This window comes from Pelodiscus sinensis, chromosome 4 (assembly GCF_052426305.1).
Source record: "Pelodiscus sinensis isolate ZL-2025 chromosome 4, ASM5242630v1, whole genome shotgun sequence".
Classification (NCBI taxonomy): Eukaryota; Metazoa; Chordata; order Testudines; family Trionychidae; genus Pelodiscus; species Pelodiscus sinensis.
Genome location: NC_143055.1, coordinates 25181208 through 25206827, shown reverse-complemented (window position 1 = coordinate 25206827; position 25620 = coordinate 25181208). Strand labels below are relative to the sequence as shown.

General features: G+C 43.0%; 1 protein-coding gene across 7 annotated transcripts in view; it reads left to right on the top strand.

The window, feature by feature from the left end:
• The window catches only part of STK32B (serine/threonine kinase 32B), a 291208-nt gene that overhangs the window by 182239 nt on the left and 83349 nt on the right, over positions 1–25620 (top strand). For all 7 annotated transcript variants that reach the window (XM_075930748.2, XM_014576105.4, XM_014576106.4 and 4 more), the window contains 2 exons: positions 9484–9521; positions 16356–16445. In XM_075930748.2, coding sequence (XP_075786863.2) covers positions 9484–9521; positions 16356–16445 — 128 coding nt within the window. The remainder of the gene's footprint in view (positions 1–9483; positions 9522–16355; positions 16446–25620) is intronic.

The following is a 25620-nucleotide window of genomic DNA, read 5'->3' as shown; positions in this document are numbered from 1 at the left end:
CAGGAATATCAGAAAATAGCTTAGTCTGGCAAGAGACAGCTGCCACCAAAAATAATTCTGTTCTCCAGAAAAAAAAATAGAAGGGAAATTATGTCATGAGTAGGAAATTATGAACATACTGGAAAATGGCATCATGCAAGACAGGGGTAATTGCATGGTTGCTGCAGAATATGAAAGCAGGAAAAACAGATGGCCAATGTTAATTCTTTGGTTCCCTCAGGCTGAATAACAACATTATTAGTAATGAGTTTCAACAAAGTAAGAGGAGCCAGCAGCTGTATTATTGTAGAAGTGCTTAAGGTGCTTATATTTACCTTAGCTAATGGAATGGTAGCTGAGAGTCCTTCTACTCATGGAAACGTCTGACCTGTTTCTTAATCTTACTGAGCTCTTTGTCTCAATTATGTCTTGTGATAGCTAGTTTCACAGGTCAATTATAAATTGTGTAAAAATGTTTACATCCTTGTATATAAAATTTTTTTAAACATTTTATTTGGTATCACCTTATTCTTGAATTATATGAGTGGAAATAGAAGTGTATTATTGTCCTTCTCTGTACTATGTATCAATTTATTTACCCCATTATGTTGCCTTTTACAAATCTTGTGTACGTTAGATAGATCTAGTCTATTTAATGTCTTTCCCTGGCTCTTATTTGCTTTGCCTTTCTCTGGATCTTTTCTATTGCTTCTATGTTCTTTCGGGGATAAGATTAACTTATTATTTGTAGAAAGGACATACCATTTGATGTATATTATAGTGTTACAATTTTTTCAGTATTATTTCTTTATCTTTGCTCAGTATGTCATAGCAGCCAAATAAGCAGATATTTGCAAGTAGCTACACACAGTGACACCAGGCTTCTCTCTAGAAGGCCTATGAATAGGTCAAACTGTTCCTTCTGATATCTTTTATCTTGCATTTGTCTACTCTCAGTTCCTTTTATATTACGGGGTGTTCTTGGCCTTTGCAGCTCCCCACAGGAAACCCCATGTTCTTAGTCTATGCTGTCCTTAAAAGGGAGGAACAAAGGAGGGCCTTCCAGGCCTGCCCACAGAGGCCAATCAGAGCCCATCAGCCTCAGAGAAAAGGAATTGCAGGTCCTGAGAAGTTCAGTTCCAGTCTGGGACTAGAGGGGCAAGAAAGGGTGTCCCTGTCTGGTCAAAGGAGCCTCAGGAAGAGCCAGAGTTTTGTTCTGGCTGAATTTGCTTAAGCTGACCAAGGCCTTATCTACACTGGCATAGGGAAGTTAAATTTAGATTAATCAGCTAATCAGATAGTTGATGGAATTTGCATGAACTATTCAATTAGTCGATAAGTGCGCCTCCACCTTTGAAATGTAGCAAGAGCCCCAGAGGCTCTTGCTACATTTCAAAGGTGGAAGTGCGGCGAGGAGCACTGGGCCAGCAGGGACTCAAGCAGATCTCCGAGCTAGCCCCGAGCAACCTGCTTTTGAAATGTACAAGAGTCCCAGAGGGCTCTTGTACATTTCAAAAGCAAAGCACTGGAGAGCACAGGGCCAGCCACTGCTTGAGTTCCCCACTGCTGCTCCTTGCACAAGGCACCATTTCAGGCGTGTAGGGGGAACAGCATCCGTGAGCTCCAGGACATGGCTAGCTTTTCATCCCATTCCCTGGACACTAAGGGAGTGAAAGGAAAGTGCTTGCATTCCATGCATTCCTCTCACACTTGGCTGGTGAGCTCCCTTCACCAGCCAGGTCTGAGAGGCATGCATGGAATGCAAGCACTTTCCCCTCATTCCCTTAGCAACTGGGAAATGGGCTGAAAAGCTAGTGCCCTCCCCCATGCACTCAAAATGGCGCCTTGTTCCTGCAGAGCTTCCACCTTTGAAAGGTAGCAAGAGTCTGTGGGGACTGGAGCCAGGAGGAAGAAATTGTGGATGAGGGTGCAGATGCCTGTGTAACCCACATACCTTCTGGGTGTGGCTCTCTGTCCTATGTAGTTGCACTTAGACCATTTACAGGGAGAGAGAGAAAATGAGCCTGCTCTACAATCTGAGCTGAGAGCCAGCTATCTTTTTAGCGCAAGCTGTAGAGGCTTATGCATTAAGCTCCATAGGTCCCAGGTTCAGTTCCACCTGTTGGCATTACACCTGCAGTCAAGCAGGGCCGCATTATGACTTTTGTGGGCCCTAGACACTTTTGCCTTCATGGGCCCCTTCCTCCATAAAAATAAATATTAAAAATTATTTTTGATATAACTTTAAATACTTCAACATTTTATTTTATTTTCTGTTTTAGGCAAAATTTAATTGATTTTCATGGGCCCTAAAAGTTTCATTTTTTTCTGATGTGAGAAAAAAATTAAAACACTTTCTTCTACCCTAAAAGTTAATTTTTTTCTTCTGATTTTAAAAGAAATTAAAAAATGTTCGTGGGCCCCTAAAAGTATTGTGGGCAGTAGGCACTGTGCCTACTGTGCCTAATGGATAAGTCAGCCCTGCAGTCAAGAGCTGTTTTCTAACCCAGAGGGGGCTAGCCTGTCACGCCACTTGAAGGTTGGGGAAGCACAACAGCAGAGTCACGCCTGGTAAGTGGCTTTCATTTTCTGGCACCACTGAAGCGAGCTATTGGGGGCTGGAGGGTTGCAGAAATCAGTCTTGGGACTGAGTGCTCCTAGTACTGACTGAGAGCTAGTCAGATGCAGAACAGGGTGTTGATGGACTCTCTCACTTCATGGTAATCAGCCTCACAGATGTCATCAAAAGTGTCATGCAGCTGCTGGGCTATCTGCCTCCTCAGGTTCCTTGCCAGAGCTGCTATGTTCACTGTCCATTAAGGGTAACATTCCCACACCACTGTGCCATAAGGGAGGGGCTCATTGCTACACATAGGCTAGCAGCATATAGGTGAGGACAGAAGCCACAGTCTGGCAGAAGACTCCTGTCTCAGCGAAATATCTTCCAACATGAACACAGCCTGCAGAAAATGTGTGGACATTATTATAGAGCCCCCCTGCTGTGTTAGCTCTCCCACAGACACACGTACTCAGACTACAGTAAGGCCCTGCAACAATGAAGTCTCCTTCCCCAGTGGTTTACTCACCATTTTGGGAGGCTTGTGTCTATAGCAGAGATGTTACAATGCATTTATTTAGGTAAACATGTAACCACTGTCTTCTGCTTCCCCAACCTCCAAATGGTGTGACAGGCGAGCCTCCTCTGGGTTAGGAAATATCTCTTGACTGCAGGTATTATGCCAACAGGTGGAACTGAACCTGGTACCTCTGGAGTTTACATGTGGGGTAGAAGGGAGTTTCCCAGGAGTCAGCACATGGGGAGATGGCTTTTAAGCTGGCTCCCCATGAACACCAGCTCCCACAAAGCTGCCTCCCTGCCCCCATGCTGTTGCCTCTGTATCCAGAAGACAGGATATTGGTTTAGATGGACTTTTGCTGTGACCCAGTATAGCCGTTCTTATGTTCTATCTGAATGGAGACAAAAGTCCATCTGAATGAAGTCTTTTCCAAAGCTCAGTGGTTCAGCATCCTGCCTTTGCCATTCATTCTTCCAGCCCAATAAGAGAAAAGGGCAGCATCTATATCAGGCTTCACACAGGCCATGCTAACCTTTACCAGACTCATGCCATCTGATTGATTTACTGGAGAAAAGTTTCTTCGGTCATCAACCATAAATGGCACAATAAAAAGGTAAGTAAAATGCACCATTTGATGTTTTTTAATATCATGTATTTGAATGAACACTTTCCAGTGCCCTAGATTTTGGGTGGTAAATCCATTGTTCTGCTCCTATCAACTGCTGACTTCCTGGTGAAAAGCCCTGTTTATTCACTACTCTCCAACATAAGGCAGAGGAAGAAGTTAAGAGAAAGGAAAGAATAGTGGAGACAGTAAGGGCTTGAAGCTAAGACCCTCGAGGTCAGCTTTAGTGGGCTATAAATCACAGCTTAGATGAGCTTGATCAGTGTGATGTGGGCAACATGATATGCTCTCTATACAGTGACTATCTTTACAGTGGGGATTCCATTTGCTGTCTTTCGTAGCAGAAGTTAATTGCTAATTTCTTTTTTGGAATCTTGGTAGGGTATTTTCTTTTTTGATTGTACTTATATTCTGAAGACAATACCAGTCTGACACTTTTTAGTGTCTAGACAGAGAACAAAGAGATGCAGCAATGGTTTCACAGGTAATGGCAAGCAAAAAAAGATCACACACACACCCCTTTTCTTCTGTTCTATACATGGCTGTGACAATCGAGCTGCTAGGATCAATCTGCTCTTTACAAGGAGATGCTGAGCAGCAATCAGTTCACACTGAGCAAAAAAGGTAGACGAAATGAACTCATGGAAACTGGTAAATACTATCACACTGCTAATCAATGTATAGCAAATGGTTTGAAAGCAGTGCAAGGAATACACACAGTTCAACATCTGACTTAGTTTGTTTTTGGCTGATGTAATGGGATTTCTATTTTGGGCTAAGAACATAATAACATAAAAAGGGCCATACTGGGTCAGACAAAAGGTCCATGTAGCCCAGTATCCTGTCTGCTAACAGCGGCCAATACCAGATGCCTTAGAGGGAAGGATCACAATAGATAATCCTCACGTCATCCCTCCCCTGTCACCTGCAGAGAAACAGAGGCTAGGGACACTGTTCCTACTCATCCTGGCTAATGGCAATTGATGGACCTAACCTCCACGAATCTACCTAGCACATTTTTGAACCCTGTTAAAGTTCTAGTCTTCACTTTGTTCTCTGGGTGAGCTAGGGCCTCAGAGGTCCTGGATCCTTATTTGATCACTCCAGTTCATTTATATGGATATTCTTAACAGATGAAAAACCTTAAAATTAATGCACTGAATTTCATATGCTGCTATTCGAACACAAGTGCCAAAATGCAAAATACTATCTATCATAACACATAGGCTATGTCTAGACTACATGGCTCCGTCGACGGAGCCATGTAAAATAGTTTATTCGGCACAGTCAAAGAAGCGGGGATTTAAATAATCCCTGCTTCATTAAAATAAAAATGCCTGCCGCGCTGTGCCAGATCAGCTGATTGTCAGCACAGCGCGGTGGCCATTTTTATTTTAATGAAGTAGGGATTATTTAAATCCCCGCTTCTGTGACTATGCCTAATAAACTATTTTACATGGCTCTGTTGACGGAGCCATGTAATCTAGACGTGGCCATAGGGTGCCACATTTACGGCATTCAAGTTCAGGGAGGGAGTGGGAAGAGCGGCCATGTGAGGGACACTCAGGGGAAGAGACTGGGAGGCTACAGAGCCCCATGGCCAAGGGCCAGAAGCATAGCCCCACGGCGGATGGGAGGGATCAGGCGTGCAGCCTAGCAGCTACAGGGTTTAGAGCCCTCTTGCAGGGCTCCCCTCCTGGTCCTCTGACATGGGGTTCTGACATCATACTCTCACTGAAGCAGTCTCTTGAAAAACAAATGATCTGGTGAAAATCTCTCTGAATGTATGAGTAAAGCATAGTGCAACAAATGAAATTGGTCATAAGTTGGAGAAGCCATTTGATTAGGCAACATAAATTCAGTATAAGTGAAAATCGTGTGTCTAGACGACATCCCTCTTTTGACAGAGAGATGTACATTAGACACTTCAAAATTGCAAATGAAGCCGGGATTTGAATTTCCCGCGCTTCATTTGCATAATCGCATCATGGCGCTCTTTCGAAAAAGTGCTATTTTGAAATTGAAACCGCAGTCTAGACATGGTACTTTGGAAAATAGAAGCCTTTTTTGAAACATCCTGTAAGAGGACTGTAGGGGGGGAGGTGCACAAGGGAAAATGCAGGGTGTTCTACAGAACCCCATGTCAGAGGACCAGGAGGGCTCTAAACCCTGTAGTTGCCAGGCTGCATGCCTGATCCCTGCCATCTGCCATGGGGCTATGCTTCTGGCCCTTGGCCATGGGGCTCTGTAGCCCCCCAGTCTCTTCCCTTGAGTGTCCCCCACATCACTGCTCTTCCCACTCTCTCCCTGAATTTGAATGCCATAAATGTGGTGCTCCAGAAGCTCTTGGAGGGTAGGAGAGGAGCTGCTGAGCACAGGGCTCAGCTTTCCCCTTAAGTGCTCCAGCCGGGAGCACTCACAGGGATGCCTTACCTCAGAACAGAAAACACAAAATAACTGGAGCAGGTGATATGGTAGGTCCCCTATGTGGGAAAATACCCCTGTCTACAGCATGTGTGGATCTGTAGGTATCACACATAAATCACTCTCTGAAGTAGTCTCAGATTAGCATAGATACAATATTATCATTTGACTGCTTCAGACTAATATAGCTACATCCGCCAAGTAGAGTACGTCAGTTGTGAGGCTATATACAGTGGGAACATTGGATTTGCCAGACTAGATCCAATTCCTGTAATGTAATATTTTGTATTTATATAATAAGTATTTAATGCTCATAGACCATTTCAAATATTTATCTTATGTTTAAAACTCACAAAAATTGAAATTTAAAAAGGATTGAGTTTATAATAACTGATCTCTTGGGTGTCTTTTTGCATTATGAAGCAGAATTCCAATTTTATTAGCTTTACAGAACTCTGATCCAATCATACTCTCACTGAAGCAATACTGAGTTTTGCCATTTATCTCAATAGGAGCAGGATCAACCCCTTGAGCTGTGGTTCCTTGAAATGAGAAATCGAGTTATGATTTTTTTAATTACATAACTAATGCTACTAAATCCTACTTCATTATTAAATAAAAAGCGATAGCCTGAAAAGACCTAAACAGAAGTATTTTCACTCACTTGAGAAGTGCAGGAACTGGCTTTCAGTATGAAAATATAGCAGTGTGAGAGAATATTTGGGTATGTATTATAACAACATATATGGTCTAAAATTATTTCAATTTATCAGTTACTTATTCCATATTTCCTGTTAATTTGGTGAATTTTGGGTATCTTTAATTAAGTAATGATTTGAGAATTAATATGTGTATATAATTTGATTAACAAAATGTAAGAATGAATGCTAAATTGGAAAAAGTAAAATAAAATTGGTTATGAGGCAACCTCAATCTGTGTACATTATTGTATCTTCACTGAAATCACCAAAGCTATGACAATTTGCAATAGAAGTTGAGGATTCACCCCAGGAGGCTTAAGTTTATCTAGAAGTCACAAAGTGGTAAATTTATTCTGACTGTGTGCCATTCTTGGGAGGCAAGTTTGATATTAATGGGTATATCCAGTGATGTCCTGTGACAATTTTAGCAAGGCACACAACAGTTCACTTGTATATTATAGATGGTCCAAAAAGGCATCCTCCCTACAGCATGAACTCACATGTATAGTGCATGTGAGATCACACTGAGCAGAGGTTTGTTCTCCGTGCGGACTGGAGAGTGTCATCTTACAATCTGGATTTGGCCAATAAATTGAAAGTTGGACTACACACAGCAGGACAAGCATGCAATGCATGCTAGGCATACAGAGTAGGTATATTTGATATAATTTAAACTGTGAATCCTTCAAACAGGTTCTTATCGATTTGCCAATCAAAATTTATACAAAATAAAATGTTATGGAGCTGTTTTGTGACAGTTCAATCAAAAATAAGTGTACTTTATAAAGTTAGAAATTTAAATAATTACTTAATACTGAAACAATACAATTTTGAATAGACTTTCCAGGCAGTAATTAAGAACCAAACCTTTTACACACATATTATATCCATGATTTCACTGAATGTTTCAAAGCTATTTCTTATTCTATCTGAAATTCGCTGTTACTACCTCAACTAAGTTGCAACGACAGTTTTAATTTGTTCGAGTTTTCAGGATACTCACCAAATGTTAAAGCAATGAAAATGTCTTTTGTAACTCTTCAGTGATCAAGCTTCTTTCTCTTGCCTTTCAATTTTGTGTGATACCACAGATCAGGCTGTGTAAAAAATTTCTAAGATGACACTAGTTTGGGGTTTTTTTGTTTTTTGCTTTTGTGGGAGGGGAAGGGGTTGGTTTTATTTTTGTTTTTGATGTATGCAGTTTCATTGGAAAAGTAATGTTCTGAAATTGTGTAATGAATTTTCCAGTTTCAGCACTTTAATCACCTGTTGACTCAATTTATATCTAGGCACCTCAGTTGAAACTTATTGGTGCACATTAGCATATTTTAAAGTCATTTATAGGTTTGATATAATCCCAATTTATATTTCCTGAGACATAGTTAATTTAAGAGTAATCAAGATGACACTTGGGTAAATGGAAACGTGTGTATGAAAGTCTTTATTACTTGTCAAGTAAAACTAGTTTATATATTATAGATACATTCTCCTACTCAGTTTGAGAGTTTGTAGTGGCTGCTTTCATAAGATGAGTAGAAACTTCAGTCCAAGGCATCTTGATTTCAAGATGGGATTATGGGGAGTTGAGCTTCTTTCTGCCTGTGCATCAGCATATTAAGACTCCAAACTCTAGTCATGCTGTTTCCATGGACCTTGAAGCTGAGACAACAGTTAAGGGGAGCCGTGCTAATGCAAATGCTTTTTTGTAGAGCCACTGGAACCCTGCCACCTAGCATAGCCACATTCCCTTTCCCACCACACACAACCATGTTCCCGTTATAGAATGATAGAATCCTAGTGCTGGAAGAGACCTCAGAAGGTCATCAAGTCCAGCCCCCTGCCCAAAGCAGGACCAATTCCAACTAAATCAACCCGGCCAGGGCTTTGTCAAGCCGAGACTCAAAAGCCTCTAAGGATGGAGATTCCACCACCTCCCTGGGTAACCCATTCCAGTACTTCATCACCCTCCTAGTGAAATAGTTTTTCCTAATATCTAACCTAGATCTTCCCCACTGTAACTTGAGACCATTGCTCCTTGTTCTGCCATCCGTCACTACTGTGAACAGATTTTCTGCATCCTCTTTGGAACCTCCCTTCAGGAAGTTGAAGGCTGCTATCAAAAAGGCTGCTCCCTTCAATAATGTCCAACTCCCCTAACCCCTACTGCTCCATAGAGTAGGCAGCCATGTGAGGAATTATGGGGAGGGGTGGCAAGGGGTAGTTAGCAGGACTGTGTGACAGTGTAGGGAAAATTAATGGAGAGGAATCATCCCTGTCCCAAATTAATGTCCCATCCCTGTCCTCCTTGCTCAGTTATGTCAAATGCAGGCTCCCCAGGACAAACAGGAACCTCCATCTGAAAAAAAACCCCAACCTCTCCCTGCTCCCTGTTACAGAGAATAATTCACGTCATCACTAACCTACGTATTTCTGTGCTAGCCATGTGAAAGTAAAGCCATGTCAAATGGAAGCTAACTGAATCTGCTCTGCATGCACATTTTCTCAGGTCAGTAAAAGGACATCAATAGAGTCATTTGCCTTTGGGTAATATGTGTTTTTCTTTGGAAGTATAATAGTTTTACTGATGCTGCTCTCCTACACAGAAGAGAAATACTTTTAAATTTGCACATATCCCTTTGGTACTATATATAATGCACTTCCATTTTTTGTTTTACAGGGATATCAAACCTGACAACATACTGTTGGATGAGCATGGTGAGTTCTTATGATTATTTTATCTCCAGCATTTCAATTTCATGAGCTGCCCCAGTGGCTCTGTGATTAATGCTGCCTGAGTTCATCTGAGAGACCGGGCTCATGTGCCAGGTCTGGTCTTTCTCCACAGCAACATCTCTGTCAAGTTTGTCAGCTGTCTTGATAGGCTCCAAGAAATCCCCTCCAGCCATATGGTGGACTCCATCCAAACAATTAAGGTTCATGTATTCCCACATGTATTCTTTCCAATATGTCTGGCTACAAAAATTGTAAGATTACCTATTGTCATATGTCATCAGCTCTTCAGTTTTTGCAACAGTTTTTTCTCTCATTATAGAGAAGTCACAGGCTTGATGTTTGAGCTTTCATACTTAACTGGGCCAATTATGTGTTAAAACCTTCCATACAGCTTAGATTTATGCTTTAGCAATTCCTACAATGAGACTGTCAGGCCATTCAAAATGGCACTGCCGTCTGTCTCTATTTCCAGTATTGTCATATGTTTTGTTTCTATTGCATGTGTCATGACACTGAATGTTTTGGGCTTGTTTTTTAAAAGAATCAACTCCTGGAAACCCATAACTATGTGGAAGCCTCTACTTTTGTTTAAAAATAAAAGGAAGTCTTTAGTCCTCATGTTCAAAGAAAAATTAGAAAACTAGGATTGCCAACTTTCTATTTGAAGAAAACCAAAGACCCTTGATCCACTTCACCAATGTTCCCTCTAATGTGCAGAATAAAATGTTATGTGCACTGAGGCATGTGCAGATCTGCACCATCAGCAGAAATGACACCTAGCTGTGGTTGATCTGCTAATCTTCTGGGTGGCATTTGAATGCCTCCTGAGTGGCCACACAAGCTCACAGGGAATACTGCACTCTGCCTCTTCCCAAAGTTCTCCCCTTTCCATTGTTCACTCTCCCCCAACCTTGCTCATTTGCACATTATCACTAGGCTGAGGCAGTGGGTTTGGGGTATAGGCTCCAGGCAGCCAAACTGGGGTTGGGGAGGGGGTGGGGTACAAACTCTGGTCTGGGGTGTGGGCTCCAGAGTTGGGCAGAAATGAGGGGTTCAGGGTATGGAAGGTGGCACAAAGCTGGGGCAGGAGATTGGGGTGCAGGAGGGGGTTGGGGGTTCCCCTCTGAGTTGGGGCTGTAAATGCTCCATGTGTTGTTCCCAAGCACTGGCGCAGCTCCCATTGACCCAGAACTACAGCCAATGGGCACTGCAGGGATGGAGCCGGGGGAGAGTGTGAAGCCCCAGGCACCAGTTCTGCCACTCCCGTTTTGCATTTGAACTGCAAAACAATAGGAGCAGCACAGGGGCAGCCCATGGAGCCTCTCTAGCCACCCCCTGGCTGTGTTTACACTGGACCCCTTTTCCGGAAAAGGGATGCAGATGAGACAAGTCGGAATTGCAAATGAAGCGGGGGATTTAAATATCCCCCGCTTCATTTGTATAAACATGGCTGCCGCTTTTTTCCGGCTCGTGGCTTTGCCTGAGAAAAGCGCCAGTCTAGACAGGATCTTTCGGAAAATAAAGCCTTTTCCAAAAGGTCCCTTATTCCTGATTTTAAGAGGATTTTAGGCACTTCCTTTTGGGTAGTTTAAAAATATGGGAAATGCCTTATTGAAAAAACTAATCACCCTTCATACAACCAGCTCACCAGTTTTGTGTGCATAATAGCAATAGATACAAGCACTTCAGAATACACAATAGAATGAAAAACTACATGGATTGCTGGAAGAATAATCTCCTCATTATTTCTTTGACAGATAAATATTAAGTTCTGTATCTCAAATGATAGCATCACCAGTGATTGTTCCTGTTAGAGTACCAGCATGATAGCCTGTCACAGAATATCTCTCGCATAATTCCCTCCTGGACTGATGCAAATATTTGATTTACAATTAAAATTGTCACTCTCATGCTTCATTGTTTTCTCTCTTCTTTTTATTCTGTGTATTTTTTGATTTCACAAAGCTAAAATGCCACCCACATACTGTCCCAGTGTTCTACACATTTATGGATATCATGCCACAGACGTGTCTTTTAATAAATTAAGGAGAAAACCCAGGAGGATGTATTTTTCCAATTTCTCTAACATCTCACTACTGATTCAAAAGCAGTAACACTGTTCAGACATATATATAACGCCTCTCAGTGGGGGATCTCAACTGCTTACAGACTAGTGTTGCCTAGCTCTTGTTTGGAGGTCAGGCATAAGTGCCGAGGTCAGTCTGAGCCCCTGAATTCTCTTCCTTCTCTACATCCTCAGAGGTGCTAATTGCTCCAGAGAGAGTAGGAAGCAGCTAAGGCCGTGGTTCTGCCCTCTTGTGCACTGGCTCGCACAGCTGGCTCCTGGTGATAGCTGTCTGTATCATCCTTAAAGAAGCAGCACACACACACTCTCTTTTTGCCAGAAAGCTCTTTCCATTCCCTGTGCAGCTTTGCTCAGGGAGGTGCCTCAAAGGCACAATATGGACCTACATAGTTCAGCTTCAACAACCCTCAGCGGTACAGAAGTGTCACCCTTTGTGTTAGTTGAAATAGCCATAAAATCCACTGGCAGAAAGGATAATATCACAGATCCTTACTGAGTTGTTGCAGATTCCAAGATAACTTGTTTAAGCGGACCGGATTATATCAAACCAATTCAGTGCATTTGTGGAGCAGTAGAGTTTCTTCTAAGGAGCTCTGGCACCACTGTTGAATCAAGGACTCAATAGAGAGAAGTGGTGAGGGGAAAATGCTGTTCCAAGGTACATTGTTACAAGGAGAAAATTCCAAAGAGACTTCATCATTTCATATATTTTAACACTGTCAGATAATCTACTCTGACCTCCTGATAAATACTTTCATCCAATTACTTCCGTATAGAGCCCAGTAACTTACTTCTAAATAAAGTATATGTTCCAGAAAGGTATGCAGTCTGGATCTAAAGAATTCAAGAGATGGAGAAGGCACCATTCTTCTTGATAGTCTCCTCCATTAATCAATCAATCAATCAATCTTACAATAGTCTGTGTGTCTTTACTACAGCAGTCAAGTTTAGGAAAAGTAATGAAGGAAAACATTCAAGTGTAAAGTCTAGAATTTTTCATATTGGTTCAAAAAGTTAGGAACATGGTGACCCTTTTTTAGTCTAGCTTCATCATTTCTGTCTAAAAATGCCTTCTAGATGACATCTTGAACAAAAATAAGAAGATATTTGGGTAATTGTGAAAAATATTAAGGACTATCAATTGACCTGCGTTAACGCCTGCGATTAACGCAGGACAGGATTAACGCGTTAATTTTTTTAACATGTTAATCGCATGAGTTAATGTTTCACTGCCCCTTTGAAGTGCCACTCCAGTGCTTCAAAGGAGCAGCACAAGCGGAGCAGGGAATCAGCTGGGGACTCCAGCTAATCCCCAGCTTCGCCTTTGCAAAGCCCCTTTGAAGCCCCGGAGTCCCCAGCTGATCCCGGGCTCCATGCAGCACTGTCCCATTGAAACGCAACCAATTAATCACAATTAAATTGTTTAATCTCTTGACAGCCCTACAAATATTACAGATCATATGTACAATATTGTCCCAACAATATATCCTTACTACTTGTTTCTAGAGAGTGAGAGCTGCAAAATTGGCCAATGCAATACTGATCAAAGGTGTAAAAGTAGATCTGAGACTCAGTAGCAAAGGAATGATATTTTAACCCATGTGAATGCATGAGACCGTGAAGTGATAAAGATGTGGAACATAAGAACAGACATCAGACCAAAGGTCCATATAGTCTAATATCCTAGCATCTGACAGTGGTGAATACCAGGTAGCCCAAGAAGAATGAGCAGGTCAGATAACTGCCAAGTGATTCCTTCCCTGTTACATAGTCCCAGCTTCTGGAAAAAGAATTTTTTTAAAAGAAGAAGACCATTGATGAAGGCCTATTTGACCCCTGTGTAAGGGGAAGTCCTGAACTGTTCCCAAAATACACAGATCTTATAAATTCCAAGGCCAGAAGGGAGCACTGGGATCATCCATTCCAACCTCCTATCTAACATGAGGCATAGAATGTTTCCAAAATAAGTCCTTAGAGCATATGTTTTAGAAAAACATCCAATCTTGATTTAAAAATTTGCAATGATAGATAATACACCGCAACCCTTGGAAAGTTGTTCCAGTCATTTGTTACTCACTGTTAAAAATGCACGTATTATTTTCAGCCTGAATTTTTCTAGCGTTGACTTCTGACTATTGGGGATTGTGTTATACCTTTGGGTGCTAGAATAAAGAAATCATTAATAAATATTTGTTCCCTATGTAGGTACTTATAGACGGTATTCAAATCACTTCTTAATCTTTTATTTATGAAACTAAATAGATTGAGCTCTTTGAGTATCTCACTAGAAGGCATGTTTTCTAATCTTTTAATCATTCTTGTGGCTCTTCTTTGAGGCCTCTCCAATTTATCAGTCTCCTTAGATTATGGACTACAGAACTAGACACAGTCTTACAGCAGTGGTCACACCTGTGCCAGATACAAAAGGTAACAGAATCTCTCTGCTCCTATTCAGGATTCCACTGCTTATGCCTCAAAGGATCGCATTAGGTCTTTGGTCATAGGATTGCACTGGAAGCTCATGTTTGGCTGATTATCCACCACAACCCCCAAATCTTTTTCTTGCATTATTGCTTCCCAGGATATAGTCCCCCATTCTGTAAGTATGGCTACATGCTTTGTTCCTCAATGTACAGCTTTACATGTAGCCATATTGAAAACACATCTTTTTCCCTTTTGGGGGTAATGAGGTCTCACTAGGCCAGCTGTCCTGGTGCCATTCCAGGTAGTTTTGCTGTTCAAAACCATGCCAACTTCCTAGTGGCCAGTAAAGTATCCTGGATCTACCCAATACTTTGGTGGGACCCTATAATCACCAGCCAAGGTCTATACCATTTCAACCATTTCTGCCATTTCCCTGGGATGCCTCTTTCTCTGCCAAGTTTCTTCTCCAGCAAACTTCTGAGTAAAACCCTTCCCAGTCCTTCTGCTCCTCTCCCTTCCATGCCCCATTCAAAGTTTCCTCCTTTCTCATAAGCGACGAGGAGTCCTGTGGCACCTTATAGACTAACTGAAGTGTAGGAGCATAAGCTTTCGTGGGCAAAGACCCTCTTCGTCAGATGCATGTCTTTGCCCACGAAAGCTTATGCCCCTACACTTCAGTTAGTCTATAAGGTGCCACAGGACTCCTCGCCGCTTTTGCAGATTCAGACTAACACGGCTACCCCTCTGATACTTGACTCCTTTCTCAGGAGGCCAGAGAATGAGTGCAGACTTCCATAGTATAGTCCCTTCTGCTCTCACTTCCTGGCTTTCTTTCAGCCTGCTCCAGCCCAGCTGGGCTTCTGCATCAACTAGTGCTTGCTAATTCTAAATCTCCCCTCGGTTGTTTCCTATAAACTTTAATTGGCCGTGGCTAGCCCCATCAACCCCATTAACTGGCCCTTAAACCCCATCAACATTGATGTAAGGTTAACACTCTCATCACAGTTTGACAAGCCTATAATTATCCAGGTATTTCTGTTTATCCTTTTTAAATATTGGCAAATCAGCTTTCTTTCCATTTTCAAGAACTTCCTCTATGTTCCAATACTTATTGAAAATCAACATTAATGATACAGTGAGCTACTTAGGCAATTCTTTTAAAACTCTTGAAAATTAATTATCTGGCCCTGCTGATATTTTAAAATAGCTAAATTTAGTAGCTGCTGTTTAACATCCTTCTGGGATATTAATGGAATAGAAAAAGTGTTTTCATCATATGAGACTCTATTTTCTATTTCCTCCCAAATACAGAAGGATTTATGAACTCTTCTGCTTTTTCTGCATTATTATTGACAATTCTACCATTTTCATCTGACCAATATCATTGTCAGGTTATTTTCTCTTCCTAATATATTTTTAAAACTGCTTAATGTCCTCAGCTCTGCTGGCTATACATTTCTCCTTTTATCCGTTTGTTTCCCTGACCAATTTTACACAATCCCTAGATTCTGGTTTATAGTCATTATTGTCAACTTCCCTTTATTGCCATTTGGTATATTTATTTTTTGCCTGCTTTCACGTCTCCCCGAAACCTGATCAATCTTTAAACTAATGTGCCTTCCTCCTCAATTGTGGGGCTGCCCATGGAGTGTTCTTAAACAATTTCCATTTATCATTCACATTCTTCTGATTAAATTCTTCCTCCCAGGTGATGTCGCTTGTAATTGTTTTCAGCTCTGTGAAATCATTCAATCACATCAATAAAGAAATTCAAAATAGAAAGAAACAAATCTGAGTAGAAAATTTAAATGTTTAATTCTTTTACAAAAAGTCTATGGCACAATATATATATTTCAGAAGCGTTAATCTTATACAGAAGTCGCATATGGACTGCATGCCTTGTATTAGTCTGGATGTTTCATTTTTTTCACATGTATGTATAATGTAAGCAAAAAATGTTCACCCCCCCCCCAAAAAAACCATGTTTAACCTTTGCTAATTGAAGATGGACCATACATAACATTGAAACAAGTTCTGAATGAGATTAAAGCTGCTGTCCTAATGGAAAACCACTGGGAACCATACCACAGTAAGATAGCTGGGCCCTCTGTTACCTAAAGAGTAGCATAGGGTTGATTCCATCATTATTTTCCAACTTCCAGAGCAGAACATTTAGTTTTTATTAAGAGGCACAAATTCTCCATTTCGTTTCTTTGCATTATCATCTAAATATTAATGAAGCCAGGAGGATTTATGTGCATGTGCCGTCTTAAGTTCTATTTATACTTTGCTTTGTTTACTTTCAGGTCATGTTCACATCACTGATTTTAACATAGCTACTATAGTGAAAGGATCAGAAAAGGCTTCCTCTATGGCTGGCACTAAGCCATATATGGGTAAGTTTGAAAAACCATTGTAAAAATACATACAGCACATTTCAGTGAAGTGTCTCTAATTCAGGATGTTCTGGTCTGCATGTCTGATACCTCTAAGCAACTTGTGCATTAGTGAAGTATGGTTTTAGAAAAACTTGTAGTCAGCAGTAGCTCTGGTTCAGACCAGCATCTCATTTCATCTGAATCCCCCTGAGTTTGAAGATACGAATAAATGGCTATACTTTTGTTCCTATTTCTACCGTTTGGGAAAGAACGTGTAATATCAGCTTTGAATGCATTAAGCACATGCTCACATGCTTTCCTGAGTTGGGGCCTGAGTATCTCAAGAGCATGACTGCTGATTATGGCCCCAATCCAGTGTGACAAAGTCAGACCTGATAGCTATAAGAGAGTGGTGGAACTCAGGTTTATCAGCCCTAGAGTGAGAAAGGTCCTTTTGCCTTTGAATGGTAAAAATTGATACCTTGGGGGGTGAATTAGAGACACCTGAGTTGAACTAAGGGCTGCTGGTCATTGAGAGTACATAAATACCCACTGTGGGGGGGGGGGGGATTAGCCCTCACCCCTTACTCTTCCAAATCTTGCCCACAGAGCACACCCAGCACCCTCCCCGCCCTCCCCGCCCCCATTCTTGGAGGGTGATGTGGCCCCAGCCTCCAAGCCCCAGAGCACACCAGCTGGGTGGGCAACTTAGCCTCACCCTCCTGAGCCCTGGAGCACCAGAAAGGCAGGAGTGACAGCTGCAGCCTCCTCAGTTCTGGAATGAGAACAAGTGGAGTGGCCCAAATTGGGGCCATCCCAAAGGGAGATTGGAGCCCCCACTGCATCAAGCAGAAAGCAGAGGAAGGGAGGCAGGGCCATGCTTCATTATTTGGAGAGGCACAGCTCCTCCCTCCCCAGCCTATCATACCCACTCCCCATGCTTCTGAGTGACTTTATTAACCCCTCTTCTGGTGAGAATGGGGTGGGAAGGATGAGAAACAAACTGTAGCAGGGTTAAGGGCAGCAGGGAGAAAAGGCCTTCCTAGATAGAAGGATGTTTTCCTTTTAGGGAAAACAATCAAGTTAATTTCTGTTTTGGGAAAGGGCTAGCAACAAGAAGCCAGCGTAACAAAGCACTGCCCCAGGGTGCAGAAGAAGGGTTAATAGGATGGTGAAAGGAATGGAAAACCTACCTTATATAAGGATACTTAAGGAGATTGTCTTCTTTAGCCTCATTAAACAAAGACTGTGGAGAGATATGATCACTCTCTATAAATACATAAGAGGGATAAATACCAGGGAAAGAAAGGAGTTATTTAAGTTAAGCACCAATGTTGACACAAGAACAAATGAATCGTAAATATTCTTAACAGCTTAAGATGGGACATTAGATGGGAAGGACTCTGAGCTATTACAGAGAATTATTTCCTAAATGTCTGGCTGGTGCCAAGTGTTTAGCTGGTGGGTATTGTCGATATGTTTAGGGTCCAACTGATAGCTGTATTTTGGACCAGGAAATAATTTTCCCCAAGATCAGATTGGTAGGGATCATGGGGGGATTCATGTTCACTTGCAGCTTTGAACTACACTAAATGGTAGATTCTCTGTAACCTGAAGTCTTTAAATCATGATTTGAGGACTTCATTAAGTCAGCCAGTGGTTAAGGATCAATCACAGGGAAGAGTAGGCCTGCAATATGGAGGAGGTGAGATGGGAGTATCATGATCTCTTCTAGCTTTAATGTCTGAATCATTGGGGAGTTAGCTGTGCAAAGTGGCCCTTAGATATGATTTGCAGTCAACATTCTCCTGCATAAAATATCAACTCATATTATAGGTCAGGCCTGTTTGCATTATTGATGCTATGTTCTTGCAATATGTTTGGTTAATTTAAAAATACTAAAATATGCTAATAATCTTATTTCTATATATCATTTTATATATTTTGCATAACATTTAAATTATTTGGAGACTGACAGCCCCCTGAGACCTCCCAGATGGCAGCCTGAAGAGAGTGCAGCCAGGCTCGCAGTAATGCGTCCACGAGAAGCACCAAAGTGCCCAGGGGCAGTTGTGGCTCCATGTTGCAGAGTGCTGTAGTGTCCCGAGTGAGGGCAATCAGAGCACGCAGAGACAAAATGCTTTGCTGTACTTCATTGAGGGACAAGCAGGGAAAATCTGAGAACCGGCTGTCCGGGGGGGGAGGGAGGGGGGTCCATTTAAGCACAGGCCTCAGCCACACAAAGTAACTCCTAACCTGATGCTCTGCCGCACCTGATTCCAGCCGGCCTTAAATGCGATTCAGCATCCACTCAGTGTGAACGTGCTATTTTGAAATAGCAAAATGCTATTTTGAAATGCATTTTGTGTGTAGACACGTTATTTTGAAATTACTTATTTCAAATTAACTATTTCGAAATAAGATATTTCGAAATAACGCTGTAGTGTAGACATACCCCCAGAGAAATGTAGATTTACAAGGAGTCCTAGTCAACAATAAACATACATTGAGTCAGGTTTATGTTAATAGTGCCTAGAAGTTCTAGAAGAAACCCAGTTAATGTTCTGACATCAACATTAAACCTTACAGTAAAGCAAAAACAACCTAGCCTCTTGCTCCGCAGTGCCTAACACCCTTTGACCCCCACCCCTACAGTCCATGACAAGCTCCTCTTGCCCCATAACCCCATCATGCCCTCACCCAACATCCCTTTGTCCTCACCCCATGCCACCCCCCGCACTCCGGAGAGCGAAGCTGCTCTCTCTAGAGAGCGTGGCTGTTACTGCTGCATGGGCGGGAGGGGGGGGTGGAGTGGCCCTCCTCCTTTGCATGCCCTGCCTCCCCAAGTGCGTCTTGGATCCCCATGGGTGGGGGAGCACAGAGCCCCCAGCTGACCACCATTACTGAGGGGGGAAAAGGGTGGGAGGCACCTTCTGCTCCATCTCCTCCTGCCACCGCTTCAGCCCCAGCACCATTGCCAGCAAATCAGCCACACAGGAGGGGGAAGAGGGGATGCCCCAGGGAGGCGTCTCCTGCTCCACGTCTTCCTGCCATCACCTCAGCCCCAGCGCAGCTGGCAGTAAAAGCGGCTGCACAGGCAGACAGAGCAGTTGGTGGTGATTTGCACGCTCCCTCCACCTTTGTGCCCCCTCCTCTCCAAGTGTGTCTCCCTCAGGGTGGAGGAGAGATGCAGGGGGACAGCTCTTCCTGCTCCACATCCTTCTGCCACTGCCTCAGCCACCACGGCTGCTGGAGCTGAGCCACCGTGAACAGCTGGCTTACGTTCTGACAGCCGCCGTGCCCCGGCAGCCAGCAGTTCACAAACTGGCACCAGTCTCTGGACCATCGGTTGGGAACCCCTGATCTAGATGGCATTTAGTCCTGCCATGAGGGCAGGGGACTGGACTTGATGGCTTCGCAAGATCCCTTCCAGTTCTAGTGTTCCATGATTCTATGTGACAGCACAACTGCAGTGAGGCCTCTGACAACACAAAATAAGGAGGACACTTAATTATGGATACATTTTGCATTCATTAGCCTGAGACTATGGCATATTTATTTTAAATGTGTAGAACCAACATTGTGTTAGACATCAGCATGATGCTGCCTGCTTGAAGCTGGTGTAGAGATTTCGCACACATAGTTAAGTTCAGGACTTAGGTTGGGTGGTAGACCACAAGACATGGCAGATTAATGAGATGCTATAGGGTAAGTGCATGTATGCAGCTAATTTCATCTAATAAGTATTTGCTCTGATGTAATCGTATTAAAATATGAGGATTAAAACCTACTGCAGTATATTAACCACTGAAGGTGTGAAAAAAGGAACAAAACTCTTCTAAATCAGCTTTCGACCAGTCACTAGAAATTACCAGCATGTGCAAACTTGAAGTCTCATTTTACTGTGTACCCCACCGATTTCCACTTTCACGTATATTAATAGAACTCTGTCTGGAAGTTAGTCATGATAATTTAGAATTTTGCCCATTAGCAAAATGGAAAAGGGATGCTGGTTACCTTAACTGCAGCGTCAATGTTGACAATCAGTTTGTACTAACGGGCCTCTGCATGACTCCATAGAGTAATATAGGAAGAACAACATTTCCCTGGTTGTTGAGCTGCATGTTGTTTTTGTGCCTGCTATAATGCTTCCAGCTGCTCCATAAGGTTCTCCGCTAAGTCACAAGCGCCTGTCTTTATAGCATATGCTTATGCAATATGATTGAAGGCACTTACTCAACAGTCAAGTCAGAAATGTTTGTTTTGCACAGAAGGGCTGTGTCTACACTGGCATGAATTTCCGGAAATGCTTAAAACGGAATACTATTCTGTTTTCAGTTTTTCCGGAAAAGGAGCATCTACATTGGCAGGCTGCTTTTCCGGAAAAGCCCTTTTTCCGGAAAAGCTTCTGTGGCCAATGTAGACGCGCTTTTCCGGAAAAAAGCCCCGATCGCCATTTTCACGATCGGGGCTTTTTTCCAGAAAAGACTACTGGGCTGTCTACACTGGCCCTTTTCCGGAACAGTGTTCCGAAATAAGGACTTATGCCCGAGCGGGAACAGAATAGTTTTTCCGGAATAGCGGCTGATTTTGTACAGTAGAGCATCGTTGCTTTTCTGGAAATTCAAGGGCAGTGTAGACAGCGGCTGATTTTCTGGAATAAGTGGCCCAGTGTAGACACAGCCCAGATGTTTAAGGGTGTCTTTCAAGCTTTTCATCTACCCTCCTAACTCACAATTGCCAGAGCTTAACTCAGAATGAAGCCTTGTTTTGATAGACAGATCTGAGGCAGTTAAGCTACATGGCCAGTCTAACTCAACTGTGTGCAGGTTAAATGAGCTGAGCTTCATTGAGAACCAAACCAGCTTTCACCAGGATTTCATTGTTGGAAACCTGGTCCTGCCATCTGATGCCCAGCAATTGTCACGGGTGTTTCTAATGGAAATTGTCAAGCTTTATAGTGTGTCCTTGATAACAGAATCACATTTCACACCTCTTGAGGAGTGTGCTGAGGACAACAGCATTACAGACTTGGGTTTCTGTCTGTATACAGATTCCATTTTGCTTCCAGATTAGGGGAATCTGGGCAATGCCCTTCTCACCCCATTTTCACCATGTAGAGGTGGGGTTGGACTTATGAGAGGCAAAAAGGAAATGTAAACTTTGTGCAGTAGGAGGTAAACTGCTACTTACTGTCCAAAGAAGTTGATATTTACATTTTCATTGGAGGGGAAAAGTTGTTTTTTCCCTGTATTTTTTAAACCACTATTCCTTTAACTAGCAAATTACTTGCTACCTCTCTGATTTAATTCCAGCTTTCTATTTAAACCTCAATTGATAGAATTACTAACCTTCCCTGAGATTTTTTTTTTAATGAGAAGTGAAAATTTATACTGGAATGCCGCTGTGCAAATGCTGAGAAAGCTGAGAATGTACCAATCAACAAATCTAGGGATATTATTTCAGAAATTAAGTTGCACTCACCCTTTTCACTGAAATGCCTGTATTAACCAGTATGGCCCTGACTCAGCAAGGTATTTAGGCATGTGTTTAACTTGAAACATGAATAGCCCGAATGACTTCAATCGATTTAAAGTTATGAATATGCTCAAATACCTTGTTGAATTGGGGCCAAAGGGATTTAGGTGCGGAAAGATACAGAGGGTTACCTAGTTTATTTCATAAAAGTGCCTAAGTAAGTTAAGCACCTAATGCTCTTTGAAAGTCAATGGGAGTTAGATGCCTAAATGAGTTAGGGTATGTCTACACTACAGTGCTAATTCGAACTAACTTAGTTCGAATTAGTTAATTCGAACTAAGCTAATTCGAACTAACGCATCCAGACTAAAAAACTAGTTTGAATTAGCGTTTTGCTAATTCGAACTAGCATGTCCACACAGAGTGGACCCTGAACCGGGGTTAAGGATGGCCGGAAGCAGTGCCGGCAGGGCATCAGATGAGGACTTAGAGCGTGGAGCTGCTGTTTCAGGCTAGCCAAGGGCTGTGCTTAAAGGGACCCGACCCCCACCCCGGACAGACAGTTCTCAGGGGTGCCCCGCTTGCAAAGCAGTCCTGGCTTGGATTGCCCGGAGTACCCACACTAGGCACATCACAGCACTCGGCCATCAGACCGGCTGCACTTGCCGCAGGCTACCATCTGGGGAGAGAGGGAAATTGGGGGGCTGCAGGAGAGCTTCCACCCCAGAAGCCCGCAGAGCCAGCCCAGTCCTCCCCATCGGGGGCTTGTACCCCATTCCTCCCCCACCTCCTTCCACTTACCCCTCCCTAGCCCCCCTTCCTGATGTACAAAATAAAGGACAATTGTGTTCAAAAATAGAATCTCTCTTTATTGAACAAAACTGGGGGAGACTGGGAAAAGGAGGTGGGAGAGGGGAAGAGAGAGGCTGAGAGAGGGGAGGGCAACTAAAAAGATCAGAGGTTTGGAACAGGTCCCATATGAAGAGAGGCTAAAGAGACTGGGACTTCTCAGCTTAGAAAAGAGGAGACTGAGAGGGGATAGGATAGAGGTCTATAAAAGCATGAGTGGTGTGGAGAGGGTGCATAAAGAAAAGTTCTTCATTAGTTCCCATAATAGAAGGACTAAGGACACCAAAGGAAAGGAATGGGTAGCAGGCTTCAAAGTAGTTACAGAAAGTTGTTCTTCACAAAGCAAAGAGTCAACAAGTAGAACTCCTTGCTGCAGGAGGCTGTGAAGGCTAGAAGTAGAACAGAGTTTAAAGAGAAGTGAGATAAAGTGATGGAGGTTGGGTCCATGGAGTGGTGTCCCTGCCCAAAGTTTGTGGAAGGCTGGAGAGGGATGGCACGAGACAGATGGCTTGGTCACTGTCTTCGGTCCATCCCCTCCAGGGTGCCGAGGGTTGGCCGCTGTCGGCAGACAGGCTACTGGGCTAGATGGATCTTTGGTCTGACCCAGGACGGCCATTGTAAGCTCAGGGCTCAGGGTCGGGGGTCTCAGTGGACCACCTTGATTTTCCTGCACACCTGCTCCTGGGTGGCCAAGCTGGCATCTCTCCTGCCCTAGATGGCCGCTTTCCTGTGCCTAGTGCGGAGGTCGTGGACGAGGTCCACGATGTCCGCACTAGACCAGGCGGGTGCCCGCCTCCTGTGGTCCCGGGCAAGCTCCCGGGAGCCGCCAGCCTGGTCCCGGGAAGAGGGGGAGGGCTGGGGGGCATCGGGTGCCTGGCTCGAGCCGTGCCAGGTGCAGGGTCTGCTAGCTGGGTGCTGGCAGGCTTGCACCTGGCACGGGCATGGTAGCCAGCCCGTGCCCCTTTTAGGGCTCCGGGGCCGGGAGGGGGGCAGACGAGTTTCCCTGGTGTTGGCCAGAGTGGCCACCAGGGAAAGCTGGGGAGGGCTAGCCTCCCACTAGTTCGAATTAAGGGGCTACACACCCCTTAATTCAAACTAGTAAGTTCATACTAGGCTTAGTCCTCGTAGAATGAGGTTTACGTAGTTCGAACTAAGCGCTCCGCTAGTTCGAATTAAATTCGAACTAATGGAGCGCTAGTGTAGCGCCTATCAAAGTTAATTCGAACTAACATCCGTTAGTTCGAATTAACTTTGTAGTGTAGACATACCCTTAGGTACTTATCTGTAAATTTAAAAATCTAAATCCTTGTACATCTAGCACAAAGGCTTGGATTCTCAAAGGTGTTTTGACAGCTAACTCCAAGTGATTCCATGAAATGATTACCTAAATGCTCAGAGGTGTTTTAATACCTCTGAGCATTTAGGTAATCATTTTATAGATCTGGGCCTAAGAACCTTATTCTGTCACCCTTATTCTGTGAATGGTTCCCTTAACATCAATGGACTACTTTCATCACAAGGTACTACCCAGTATTTATAAAGGCCTTAAATCCCCGATGCTGTGAGGTACATGCTGTAGGTGAAACCTTGCTCCCACTTGGAGCTCTTCTGGAGTCAATGGGTCCTATGTGGGCATTGGGATCTGGCCAAATATTTCTGGATTAATTCAGAAGCGATGTAAAACACACTTTCTGAAATTAATGTGGCACTATACAAGCATTTTGACTTTCACACTCTCTTTTTATTTGGTGAGGAATGCCCTTTGGATTTTACATAATAGCTGATAAAATATACAGTTTTGGACATGCATTTTATAAAAATAGCAACTGGTTTCTCAGACCCAATCCAAAATGTATGGTGTGAAATCCAGTCCCAGGTTGAAGTGAGTGGGATTTTGCCACTGACTTTGCTGGAACCACGATTTAACTCCCGATGAGTAGTTCTACCTGCTTGAGCTTTTGTACCAGTTAAGTAAAAACAAGGTAACCCAGAATGCAGTTTCCTTTGTCTCCTTTGCCCTCTCCCATTTGGGAATTGAATGTTAAATATGACAGGAACCTATCATTGAGAAGAGCCTTTGTGGAAGTTGTTTTTGATTTGGGTAACTATGGGACTTTGCAAATGGCACTTTGTGTATGGGCATGGGCAGAGAAGTCAATATGAGTGTTAGTCCTTTTAGATTATGTATGGCATGAAGTCAGCTACCCTGCATTCCTTGACACTTTGTTAGCACATTGGGGTTATATAATTCTTGAAGTGTATACACCAGCCCAGTGCAGACAAGTGTTTATGGTAGGATGACCTTTGTACCATGTGTGCACTAAAGACCTAATCCAGCTCCCACTTAAATCAGTGGAAGTCTTTTTGTCACTACAATGAAACTGCATTGGGCACTGAAGGAGGCAAGGCTCTGCATGTAGCCTTATGCACCTTTTCAAGTTACTAATTTTTGTATGATAAAAATTTTGAAGGGCTCCCTAGGACTCTTGGTTTATTTGCATTCATCATGTCAATTACAGTTAGTGGATGGGCCCTTCATCTCTTTCAAGATTAGACTCTCAGTACACTTTGTGCAATAACTCTTCACCATTCTTCCCTCACTGCACTTTTCTTTTTTTGTTCTGTCTGCATCTCTATTTTCCTTATTCTTTTACCCTATCATTTGCCTTCTCTCTTTTGTCTCTCCTTCCCAGTCCTTTCCATCTTCTATGTGTCTTTGTTTTTCTTCCTCAATACTACATTTCTATCTTTCTCTCCCTCTGCTCAGTTCCATTTCTTTCCTGTCTTCATTTCCTCTTTCTCTTTCTAATATTCTTCCCACTGTTTCTTCTCCCACACAAGATGTGTGTGTGTGTATGGGGGGGGC